Source organism: Eptatretus burgeri, chromosome 6 (assembly GCF_056783735.1).
Source record: "Eptatretus burgeri isolate ZD-2024b chromosome 6, Ebu_testis_v1, whole genome shotgun sequence".
NCBI lineage: Eukaryota > Metazoa > Chordata > Myxini > Myxiniformes > Myxinidae > Eptatretus > Eptatretus burgeri.
The window spans coordinates 18,683,654-18,697,144 of record NC_140966.1 but is presented as its reverse complement, the minus strand read 5'-3'; the positions used below and the strand labels follow the sequence as shown (position 1 = coordinate 18,697,144).

General features: G+C 42.0%; 1 protein-coding gene across 1 annotated transcript in view; it reads right to left on the bottom strand.

The window, feature by feature from the left end:
- Window positions 1-13,491, bottom strand: part of TMTC2 (transmembrane O-mannosyltransferase targeting cadherins 2) — a 237,622-nt gene that overhangs the window by 27,283 nt on the left and 196,848 nt on the right. Inside the window, exon 7 of the mRNA XM_085884190.1 lies at window positions 5,124-5,209. Coding sequence (XP_085740316.1) covers window positions 5,124-5,209 — 86 coding nt within the window. The remainder of the gene's footprint in view (window positions 1-5,123; window positions 5,210-13,491) is intronic.

The window sequence follows — 13,491 nt, the reverse complement described above, 5'->3', positions numbered from 1 at the left end:
TGAACTTTCAGTAGGTTATCGGAACAGATCTACTTATATTTTATACAAGTACCAGCACATTACCCGTCGGGTGATTGTGCCGACCCCACCCCCCCCCCCCCCCACTACTGTGTTTTTATATTTCTCCTCTCCTCTCTCTCTCACACACACACAATTACATTTTTATTGTGAGTGCAATTACACGTGCAATTCTAATAACTCTTCATAAAAGATCCTCAACCTCCCACTCCAAAGTCTGTCTCATCTTTGATTTTCACCACTTCTCCCAACCCTAAAGACTCAACCCCCCCCCCACCCCCTTTCCAAAGCTGTCCCATCTTTACTCTCACCCTTCTCCCACTTATTAAAGCAAACAGGTATTCCCACATCGAAACAGCGGGATAGGTAACGCTTTCTGCTCCCCTATCATGCTATCACCGACTTCACAGAAACCCATCACAGTCACCTGTTCAACTCACAAATTTAAGAGAAAATCGTCAGAAATAAGAGCAAATCTGCATCACGTCCTCAGTAAAAGCACTGCTTGAGAGAAGGGGTTCCAAAGGGTAAGTTATGAAAGGTTCTGAAAGGGTAATTCTGAGGTTGTAAATGGTATTTCTAAATGGTTTTAAAGGGTAAAAAAAAGAAAAAGAAATTGTGGGTGGTGTCAAGCGATCTGTCCAACCAATGGGTGGAATTCGCACACATGCACGGCTCCTTTTACATATAGATAGATATATACTGTACATATATAATATATATATATATATATATATATATATATATATATATATATATATATATATATATATATATATATATGTGTAGATATCTGCTTTCCTCAAGTTACATTTACTAAAAACTCCCATTTCCAATGGGAGTGGCAAGATGGGGGAGAGGCCCACTCCAGGAATAGGAACAACAGTCAATTGACTGAAAAATAATGGATTAAGTAAGTAAATAAGCAAGTAAGTAAATAACTAACGAACATCAGTTGTACATGGCAATCCAAAAATTTTGGTTTTTTTTTTTACTGAGATGCTAAAACTTTGAAGACATTCCAACCAGTGGCGCAGGAGTGCATTGAAGTCAAACAAAACAAAGCAAAGGAGTCAAATTATGATTTTAAAACATTCACCAATTTTTTTTGTTGGATGTGGTCATGTTGGACAAAATAAAAACAAGTTGGACGTGGTCATCACAATTTAGAAGAAGATTCCCAAGCACACCGCAAGTTCAACTGTTGTGGTGCCGGGTCTTGGTGGCGAGCGCGACCGCGAGAGGGAGCAGTAGAGTCGGCTCCACCGAACACACCGGAATTTAGGTCGTGACCCTCGGATAAGTCCAAAAAGCACGGGTCCCTTACAGGACCATAAATCACCAATAATTCGACTGCGTGGGGTAGGGTTAATTGCCAAACTTCAATATACCTAAGTACCCATGCAGCAAAGCTATCAGGGAATTCACATCCTCGATAGACCTCGAGCGGGATGAGCCGTTACCGTGCCCGAACCGTGTGTAACCCGAGCAGATAGTTACCGAGGCCTGTCGGTCCAAATGAACAATTTACTGCCTTGCTATTTCTCAATACGCACCGTGCTAAGCCAATGAAAGAAATGACAGGGAAGGAGCTGGGACATACAAGAGGGAATTTATTTACAATAATCGGGGAACGAGGGGAGCAAGTAAGGGCAGAGTTAACCGAATATAAATGAAATGGAAATTTATACACAAGCACATATACAGGTGCTACTTAAAGGACTGGCCCGCACCAGACACACACCCCCAAAAAGAAATGGACCCCGTCGGGTCTTTATTGATACCCACAGCTTGGAGGGAAGGTGAGCGGGAGGTAAGAAGCCAGCTTGGATCTTCCCGCCTCGTGCGGCCCTTGACGATCCGGCTCAGCGGGAGTCGAACCCGCAACTCGATGCCGCTGAAAGAACCGGGTACGGAGGGTAGCATCAGGCTCCAGCACACTCCTCCAGCAAGCAACGAGACAGTGAGCGCCAGCAGACAAGACAGGCAAGCGATTCTCGGCGGGACCGACTCGCAGGCAGGCGATCCTCTCGGGACAGGCTCAAGGGAAAAAAGACCTCTTCTTGCACACCCCGCGCTTCTCTTAACCCCCCCCCCTCCTGCACGGGGTGGGGGGAAACCCTCCCCGACGCAACTCACCTCCGGATTGGCCAGTTCATCTCAGGCGATCCACTCGCCGTTCGTGATTCTTCCGGGGGGCATGGCGAGCATCCTCGCAGCCCATCCCCCTGAGAGGAATTCCTCCTTCTTTGGGCGACGTGTCTCCGCATTGGCTGGAACGCGGTGTATGTCGCTCGCACTTTGCCCATTGGCTGAAGGCAACACATCTTGCTCGACCCTGGAGCGAAGCCAATGTGTCGGTTGCCAATGGAACTCTGCCCACAGGCACTCGGCACGTATGCGTGTAGGAAAGGCTGATGGTGGAAGGAAGCCAGGGAGGATGCCGTTGTTGTTGGTGTTGTTGTTGGGGTTGGTGTTGGGGAATATAAGAAACTAACTACAAAATAACTCAGCGCACATACACTCAGTTCCTCTTAGACATAGGGGAGGGATTATAACTATAGACATACTTATCGAAATAACTGATCTACGGGGACCTGAATGTTGAGTGCTCATGGCTGCCAGATTCGTAACACAACCACAACTTTTCAACATATTTCCCCCAGTGGTTTTGGAGTGTATAAAATATAGAGCACGTTTGTAAATTGTCCAAGTCGATCTCAATTCCAAAAGGTTTTCATTCGGTAATACTATTATAATATGTAAGCTGGATGGACTTGTCCACATGCCTGGTGTTGGTACAGTAGTTAGGGCAGCGGCTTGGGATCCAAAAGGTCCTGAGTTCAAGCCCCGTTGGGCCATTGAATTAATACACCAGTAGGTTGACTCAGCCTGTCATCCTTCCGAGGTCGGCGAAGTGCGTACCAGTGTACTGTGCCCGGTGTATACCCCGGTTAAAATAGGTGTACCATATCCCTGTGTCATAAGAGGCAACCAGGGTTGCATCAGGAAGGGCATCCGGCGTAAAACTCGTGCCAAATCACAATGCGGATCATAACGGATAATCCGCTGTGGCGACCCCTAACGGGAGCAGCCGAAAGAAGAAGCAGAAGAAGAAACTGGAGGGTCTTGTAAAATACTCTCCCACCAGACACGGTGATACACAATGCACATTCAAACAGAGACTTTGGTTTCTTCGTCTCCTCCCTCCCAAACTCTGGGAACTATGAATTTTTTAATTAATTCCCAAAACCTTACTGGGCACACCCCATGTACAACTACCAAATTTCAACTGATTCTGTCCAGTCGTTTTCAGAGTGCACACACACACACACACACACACACACACACACACACACACACACACACACACACCAAATTATATACAGTAGTATGATTTTCTATGGGGTTCACTCCATTGGATTTTTAATCCTACCCAAACTTCGAAATGACTGCTTGTATCCAGCCTCTATCAACCATTATGAGTACCAAATGCAGACTGGACCTCAGCTGTATTATCTGCCCGAGCAGCGTTACAAAAGTTCCACTCAGACATCTGCATAATTGTTTTTAGTGGTGCTGTATAAATCCGAGTATGATGTGTTTTAGCCCATCAGAACCAGAGGAGTTCTCTTTAGACTTTAGGTATTTGTTGGAGCTGCTGTAGTAAAAGGGCACATTGTGATTCGAGGGTCACTTGACTGCTAATGTTGCTGGTGGTGGGTGTACTGCAGACAGAGTGACGTGTATTCCCAGAGCTTGTGACAAATACTTCCTCAGTAAATATGAACTTCTTACTGCCCACAAAGCCTTTCTCAGCAACTCAATATATCTCTCCCCTATGGTCCCCCACTTCATAGCTTTTACTCGTGTACGCTGTAAAATCCAAAGCTCTCACTCTCCACCAGCATCACCCAAAAAGAATAAGATGCAAAAGGCCTGATTCTCTCTCCCACCATTAAGGTTGGCAGACTCGCTGTTTTCTTTAGCCTCTCTTCTCATCTTGCACCCACTGCTATTTTATCCCTCTACCACCCACCTTCCTCCCTTCCCCAACCTCTTCAGGACAAACACAATTCCTCCAGTAACTCGCAACTTTATAATATTACAAAATTCAAGATGATTGCTCACCTCTAATCTATATTTCTCTTTTATTCCAGCAATGTAATCCCCTCCTCCCCTCCACCTTGAGCAAGCACAACTCTACTCTTGCCTCCAGAGCTTTGAGAGGGCAGTGTAAGTCAAATCATGTCATATTCCACCCTATTCATATTTTCCCCTGCTATTCCACGCTCAATTTTAAATATAAACGAGAAGGACACTCGGAAGAGCACATACATCCGCCACGCAATGCCTGATCCACGAGAACATAATCGGGCCCAATACATTTTCGAAATATCATGCTATACAGTACTATATCGTTTTTGGCCCTATATCTCTTTAAAATCACTTTAAAAGAATCACTTTAAAAATTAAACAACTCTCGTATCCAGATCCGGATTTGGATCTTCGCCAAAATTGAATCAATTCTACCTTGCCACGCACCCAACCTGTCCACCAAGTTTGATCAAAATCCGTCCCAAACTTTTTGAGATATTGTGCTATACATCGTTTTTACCCTATCTCTCAATGGTGAAGAATCACTTTAAAAATTAGCGGATCCGGACACGGATCCAGATCCGGATCTTCACCAAAATCTTATCAGTTTGTCCTTGTCACACACCGAACCTGTCCACAAAATTTCATCCGGATCCGTCCAAACTTTTTGAGCTATCCTGTACACAAACAGACAATCAAACAAACAACCAGACAGACAGAAAAGCGTTTAAACATAACCTCCTTCACCTTCGGTGGCGGAGGTAAAAAGTACTTCTCAGATAGTAACAAGTGGTAAATTGGGAAAAAAAGTGGAAAATAGGATTTAAAGATTAAATGCCTCCAATAAGTATCACTGCTCCTTGTTTCAGTCTTTTTCTCAATATGACGACTGAAATCTGGCAGCTCAAACTGGGAAGGTATTTTCACATGAATACTGAATCGGTGATGAAAATGATGATGATAATAAAAAGAGGTGATTAAAATGGTGCCAATGTTTGCGTACATACAGGCCAGTGTGGGCCGTGAGCTGACGGCCAACTGATAATATCGCAAGGCTTCATCGGGTCGGTTGTCTTCCTGCAGAAGTAGGCCACTGGGAGAGGGAAGAAGAAAACAAATGAAATCAGCTCATCATCTACAATGTCGATGGCAAAGCAAACATGATGTTTTCATTAATTTGCGAATCACAAGCCAATTTTACCCCTTTTGACATTTTCCTGCAATTAATTGGCATTCTGCATTGAAACTATCCTGTAAGTGGCATTGACTCCCAAGTTTAACTGCGCAGCATGACATGTATTCCCAGCGTAGATTATCTGTTCAACATTGCATGTAACAAGTAATTCATTGAATGAAAGAACATCCTCGCAGCCATTTGCAAGAGCTAATCAAAATGGTTCAGGACTGGCAGTATAAATCAACAAAGGAAAATGCACAGTGACAAACTTTATTCATCCTTATTAGTTTGTGATGAGTCAAATATGCATCATCCGGTGATCCATTGAGCTTCACAAATAAGCCTTGGAAGTCATTCAATGAAAGATGTTTGCGTGAAACCATAAGTGGCATTTGTCATTTGGGAGCCCCGTGCAAAACTCAATAGTGGCCCAGTGGAGCCGCTGCACTGATCCCTGCTAATCTGACATGACACTAAAATGAGCATTTTCACATCCGTCCGTCTGACGTCGATGTATTCGGTTGTTACTTATGCAATCTCAACCAACTAAACTTGCAAAGGGGACCACGGGTCATGAGGCAAAGGTTGTAGTGACTTCATTGCCCACTCACCAGGGGGTGTGTTCCATTACCAATCAGCTAGTTATCACTTTCCAAGACAGCCATTCCTTATCAACCATTCTGTTTAAGCCATTTGGTGGGCACTCTACAAGCTTATTATTTCCGCCACCAAAGGTGGGCGGAAGTTATGTTTTCATCCCTGTCTGTCTGTTAGTCTATCTGTTTGTCTGGGAACGGTTTCGGATGAAACCTGGTGGGTAAGTTGGGTGTGTGACAAGGACGAATTGTTCAATTTTGGTGAAGATCCGAATCCGAATACTAGAATTTTTTCAGTGATTCTTCACCATTAAGAGATAGGGCTAAAAACAATATATAACATATTTCAAAATGTTGTGGATGGATTCGGACAAACACGGTGGACATATTGGGTGTGTGACAATGACAAGAATGAATCAATTCGATTTTGGTTAGGATCCAAATCCAGATCTGGATATAAGATTAAAAAAAAATAATTTTATGTGATTCTTCACCATTGAGAGATGGGGTGAAAAACGATATGCAGCATGATATCTCAAAACGTTACGGACAGATTGTGACAAAACTAGGTGGATGAGTTAGTGAAATGACAAGAACAATCCGATTAAATTTTGATTAACGTCTGGATTGAGATATCCGACCTCTCGGTGCTCAGTGGGATCCAAAATGTAAACTGTTCAACTTGGTGGAGGTATGTGCTCTACTGAGTGCTGCGCTAGTTGGTCATGGAATACACCTCAGTGGTTCCAAAGGTGGGGAGATGCAAATTCTCTCCATAATTGTGGACCATGTAACGCCATTCCTGGTAATGCTGGTGGGAGAGGGAATCACGAGTGATGCTTCAGAACCCTCAATTGTATCACAAGTAAGAGGACTCCGTATTATTTTCACACTCGCTTAGCCGATGTTGCTTTGGACTTGACTGCAAAAAAATCCAGAACTCCAATGTTTTAGTGCCTTTTTCCAGTTTCGACAAAAAAAATGCCATGTTGAGGTATACAGCTATCAGCTTCGGCTTCGTTCTGAATTATACATATTTTATTATTCACCGCCCCTCCCAATCCATCTCCAGGTGCTGCATGACATCATCGCCAGGCACCGAAGGGCCCAGCAATGATGAACACCAAAAGGGCGTTCTCAGTTTTCACTCCATTTTCTTGTTTGTTTGTCCAGGGGATATCTCAGCCATCCTTTGAGCTCGGAAGGTCAGATGTTGGCACAACAGTAAACAATTGCTTTGACAAAACTCTACTTTTAATTTTTTATTTATTTATTACTTAATTATTTTCGATTTAATCATTACTTATTTATTTTCTTTCTCGTTCGACCAATATCTCGGGCAACTTTTGAGCTATGACGCTGATATTTGGACACGACAATGAACAAGTGGTTTGGTGGACTCGGGGCCCCATGCAATTGCAGCGGTTGCATGGCTCTGACGCCACCTCTGCGTGTAACCTTCAGAGCATCATTCAGCTCACTATTTCATCGCATGTACCTGCCACAAAGCTGTGGCTTTAATTTGTGAGAGGGAAAAAAAAAGTCTGCTGATGTGATATTGGAGAAGTAATGGGGTTTGGATGGCAAAGTGAATGAGATCTCCCTCATGGTCGTGAGACATCTTTCCTTGTATGTGTAATGCATGAGTCTTTTATGGCCTACTCCACCTTCAAGAAAAAAAAAAACCCACAATCGGTGAATTGTGCTGCAACGATTTTCTTGAATTATAGTATAAATTTTGAGGATTTAATTTTTGTTTGTTATCTCTCTTCTATGTAGCTGCACAAGGTCAATTGCACTGAACTTATTTTTGAAAGCACACAGACTCTATAAAAGTTTGTCACAAAAGATGTTGCTATGGGCTAAAGCATCTTCATTCGTTGTTTTATTTTTTCCACACCAAATTTAATAACATGCATCAGCACCTTATCTGCATCACCAGCAATGAAGCATGCAGCTTGCAGCTGGTAATGCATACATGAGAAGTAACTTGATGTTAGCAGAATGTGCTTTCTGTGTGGAGTATATCAAGGAAAGACTATCATGCTTGTCAAGAGTCCCGAGGCCTAACTTTAATTACATCGTTTTGGCACTCACTCGAGGGCTCACAATATGGAGTTTTAAATAGAAATTTAGAAACATTCTGAACAAGTCAGTTTTTGGCAATAACCACAATTTGAGAAGTAATTGCATTTGTGCTTAATCATCGACAACACTAATCATGGCAGCAATGTCTGCTTCAATCTACGAAACCCAGGCACATGTGTATTACACACTGTGAACATGATTATATTAAGAAGCAACTGTCCAACCTCTGACCATTGCTCCCAGGGAGGGACAGAGCCCTCTCTTTGTTCTGTCCCTCCTTGGTTTCTTCAGGGCGCACATGGTCTGCCAGTAACAGTCTTCTTGTAAAACCCCAAAAATCCAGGCTCACTGCTCACCTCTACTTATTTGTTCCTCTTTTCACTCACCTGTGGAACAGACTTCCCCAATGTGTTCAGTCCCAATCTTCCCTCCAGTAATGCAAGGTAGCTGTTCACCACTACCTCAGGTCATCCCCCATCCATACTCATGATTTATTCTACCCCTAATGACCCTGTCCCCAAGGCAATCCCTTTTTCCAGGTTATTGTGATTTTTTTTTTCACCAATCTCCCTCACATCTTTTTGTTTGTTAGTTGTTGATTGGTTTGTTCCTCTTCTTGCAGTGTTGCAGCTTGTTCACCCCATATGTCCTTCTCCTGCTCCCCTTGATCTCACTCTCATTTCGACTCGGCTGTTGATATTTCTCCCTTTCCATTTCATTCCTTTCCATTCTGCTCGAGCTCTTTCAGAAGCCTCAATGATGTATACAAAAAAAGAAGAAGGAGAAGAACACACCCTGCAGAATTGCCTGCCTTTGGTATTGCCAGAAAAGTCTGGCATGATAAGAAAATGGCCAGGCTGTGCTGGGTTCCAACAACGAGGAACTGTTTACATTCACCTCTGCCACATGCACGACCGGCTCAGGAAGTCCAATTAACAAGAACTCCAGAGGCAAAACAACTCAAACAGTTGAATTGCTTTTTGATTAATCACTCAATGTGCCATGAGGGACATTGCACAGGAAAGTGAAAACATTGCCCAAATTACAAGAAATTGCCTTACATCACAATGTGACACAAGCTGTTGATGTTGGGACACCTGACTGCAAACAAAAAGAGGAGGCATAGAGTATGTGCTTGAAATTTCAGCTTTAAACAGAAACATGTGATCTGGGTACGTCTTCGTGAGTCATTCGATTGTTAGAACTCAGACAGTCGTTGCAATGGTTCATGAAATGAATATGCTGCGTAAGTAGTCACTGTAGTTATAGAAACATAGATATTATAAACATGGAAATGCTATTACATACATATATATATATATATATATATATATATATATATATATATATATATATATATATATATATATATATATATATATATATATATATGAAGGTTGGATACTTTTGCATAAATTGGCATTGCTATTGTTTAAGTATAAAGCCCAGCTTAACATTTATCCGAGGGACAGTACACCCAGTGATGCAAAACCCTGCCTGTGAAACACCAGTTTGACAGTCTGAGAATCAAACCCAGGCTTGACCTCTTAGAGGAAAGTGCACTACCTCCACACCATGTCAGACAAGGTCATGGGGTTAGGAATGGCATTAAAAAAAAAGTGAAATTCAATGCTATTGATAAAGTTCACAGTCTTACACTCAGGATTGTCAGTGAAAGCTCTGATAATTAATTTACGATAAATATATCACGATGCTTTAAAAATCTTGGACTTAAGAGGCGTCTACATATTATTGGTGCCAAAAATTATGGAGATTTCCTCCCTTATTACACCGTAATACACAGAAGCACACCCATTGTAAAACTTGTACAGCAGCACGTAGACTTGGAATGAAAACTCCCAACCTGGATGCGCAAATTAATCTCACACTGTAAAGCAACCAGATATGGAAACTCTGATATAATCAGGATGTCATGAGGTGACGAGCTGACTGCATATCAACATGGAATGTTTATATTGCATTCAAAATTGGGGAGAGGAGCTATGAGCATGTATGACATTTTTGTTGCAATGGGCCTTCCTGAGTTAGATGTGTAATGTCCTTAAGACATAGAAGACAGCGGGCTATGCTACACAAGCAGGTCAATGTTATTTTTACAGATTGGGTGAAGAAAGGTTAAAAGATTGAATGACAGTACAACTCCATTTCATGTTAATTATTGCTAACAAGGTCCAATATGTTCTTGTTTCTAATTGCTTGAATGAATAATGTGTTCATTCCATTTATTTTCCCCATGTTTTCCCAATCCACTTTATCAACTTTGCCCTCCCCTTTTTTTGTAATATCTACATGGCTCCTTAATGCAGTGAATACCGTCCCATTTAACACCCAATCTTTCACATAAAGCAAAACTGACTATTTTCATGAACCAAAGGCAACTTTCTGAGTTAAAAATGTCTGTGATGACCTTTCTCATAACATTCAGTTGAAGTGAAAAACTAACGCTTCGGCAAACTCCTCTTGCTGACAAGGCACGGAATCTGGCCATGGTAATCAGTGGCGTCTCTGCTGCTCCAAGAAAAACTGCTTCCCAAAATAGACAGGTGGTAATATTAGAAAATGCCCATCGAAAGAGTCACCACAGCATTTTGGGGTACAATCTGTGAGCAAGTGGTTTTAGGATGTTTTCATTGACCAATGCACAATTTAGAATATTTTGATTGCCAAAATATCAGAAAATATCCATTAGGCTTAATCCAAATTTACTCATCCCCCAAATATCTTTTTTCATTAAAGTCTCCAAAATCGCGAATTAAAATACGTTGTAATTGCCAAAAACCAAGTTGGTTTCACTCCAATACATATGTATATATATATATATATATATATATATATATATATATATATATATATATATATATATATATATATATATATATATATATAGTTATGGATTTCATAATCAGATCCAACTAATGCAGACAATATTTAGGTCCTTCGACAGTTATTTCCATAAATGCATGTCCAGGATAGACCCATCCCCTTGTCTGGTGAGATTCTAACACTTTGATGCATTGAAGAAGGGTATAGAACAGATTCTCTTTCTTATGGAATGGCCTTTTCCTCTTTATGACATGTTCATGCACATGAGATAGCTGTTAGCCCAACGGAGGCTCGGTCTACCCCCTTTCCATCAGGACACATTGGCTTGGAGGTGGACGATTTATTTACACTTTGGACTTGCAGGACATTTGATTCAGCACACCGTGGGTTTTTCTGACAGTCTGACAGTCAAATATAGCTGTGGATCATTTACCTCACCCACATCTATTTCATTGACGTTCGACACCCAACTCTTTCATCGACGTTTGACATCCACCTTTTTCCATCTACATTTGATGCCCCGTCCGGCAGCTCTATGGACGCTGGCTGGCTCTTGTTCATGTCAGGCTGAACGGAGAGGTCATTGTTGTTCTTGACGTTTTGTGAGCACTTCATGTTTTCGCTCGGTAATTCTGGTAAATGGCTGCTTTCTGCCATTCGTCCAGCATCCCAAACATGGCATCGTAAACCAGGCCTGTGTTGATTTGGGGTTGGGTCTCGCTCTTGTAAGGAAGGAATGATCGCGAAGTTGACGGTTGGCCACATGCGACGATGAGCCAATAGGCAAGCTGGATTTGGCGGAAGTCTGCTTGAGGCTCTGTCCACACTGGTCGCTTATAAAAAGGACAGGAGGACTGCTTTCCTGACAGTTTGTGACAGCTGGGTGATGGTTGCTGACAATTCCATTGAGTTGGTGACTTCCTGACAGTTTTGTGACAAATGGTGACAGCTGGTTACAGCTCCTCGCAGTGCCTCACAGCGCCTTACAGATTCTTACAGCTGTTCATTGGTTATGGCTCCGGATAGCTCCTGACAGTGGGTGATGGTTGGACCATTCCTGCTGGTTCTTCTCGTACCTGATTCTTGGTGTCCCTGGTTCCTGGGGGTGACGTGAAGTTGATTGGTGTTCGAGCCTGTTTGCGAGTGGGTGCACGGCGATACAGGGCACTAACAAAAGACCAAGGCATGCTCACACATTTTGGGACATTTTATTTGACGCACGATGACTTCTGCCTTGGTCAGCCAAGACTGGATTTTTTTCCCCCCGAATGATGTGCTGGGTACCCTTGTCTCGTGTTTAATCGTTAAGTAAGGCATAGTGATAAGTATCTGCTCTTTGTCTGTTTTTCTATCAATTCCTGTGTAATTCAATATTTGCTTGAGATTATTTTGATTTATTTGAATTCACCTATTTTCACCACAAAGAAATAAAAAATTCTTCAGTTGATTTATTTTTTCATAATTAATAAATTCCTTCTTGATGTTTCAACCTGTCCGTGCTTGTCTTTTCCTTCCATTGATCCAGCACTGTCCAAACCTAGATAGACTGGGAGGTCATTCCCAAACTAATTAACCTGTCATAGTCGGCATGCACCAGCGGTAAATGCTCGGCCGCCCGACTTAAGATCTAATCAAGATAAGATTGGTGTTTTGCCAAGGGCACGTTCCCCATTCAGGAAGCCACGTGACCTCTAGTTAAACGGCAAATTCGACGGTGGACACTCGTGGTTAACTGATTGGCGTTCAAGGTTGCAGAGCAACCCACCATACCACGAAGTTAATTGTGAGCCGTGGCCCCAGGTCCCGCGCTCTTCCAAGGAGAAACGAGGATTAACCCCCTCATAATACAGTGGGTACCCATGACCGTAACAATATATATATATATATATATATATATATATATATATATATATATATATATATATATATATATATATATATATATATATATATATAAACTCCCATGCTCTTCCAGCCAAAGAAATCTGCATAAAGCAACCAAGAAAAAAAGATGCACAAGGTAAGCCATTTGTTGTTTTAACCCATATCAGAAACAGCAATGGACTTACCCTACGTAGTTTTTCTTGGTTGCTTTATGCAGCTTTCTTTGACTCCAAGTGGTTCAATAAATTTCAAGATGAGTTAGAGTATGTGAAGAATGCCAGAGTGACTGATCTTGCTTTCATCTTCATACTCCATGCACAAGATATAGAACCCGGATGGACAGTCGATCTTTAATCAGTCAGTGAGCATGAATAAACAAGAAAACAAATATTGAATATTTCCAAATTATAAAGTTCTGTAACATGAACCAGACACCTTGAACACAGTGGTCCAGCACTGTCTATCCGTTTTATCTCTGTGGTCAACAATACATGGTCATAATGATATATCAAGTACTTTTGTAATCTTATGGAGTTAAAAAGGTCTGTCCCTGAATTCTAGAGGAAGGTGATTTCCCCATATTGGTAGTCTACATATCTACGTGAACTTCCTAAAGATCACTGATGAGCATCTGATGGGTTTTAGCCAATTTGAGGCATGGGTGGAGACCAGTGTCTTGGACCATGCAGTCTCTGCTGAACAAGCCATGGCAGATAAGTCCAACAACAAGACTATGTGTGCCCATAAAAAAAACTTATCAAGCAGTGCAGTGAATATTGTTGCCAC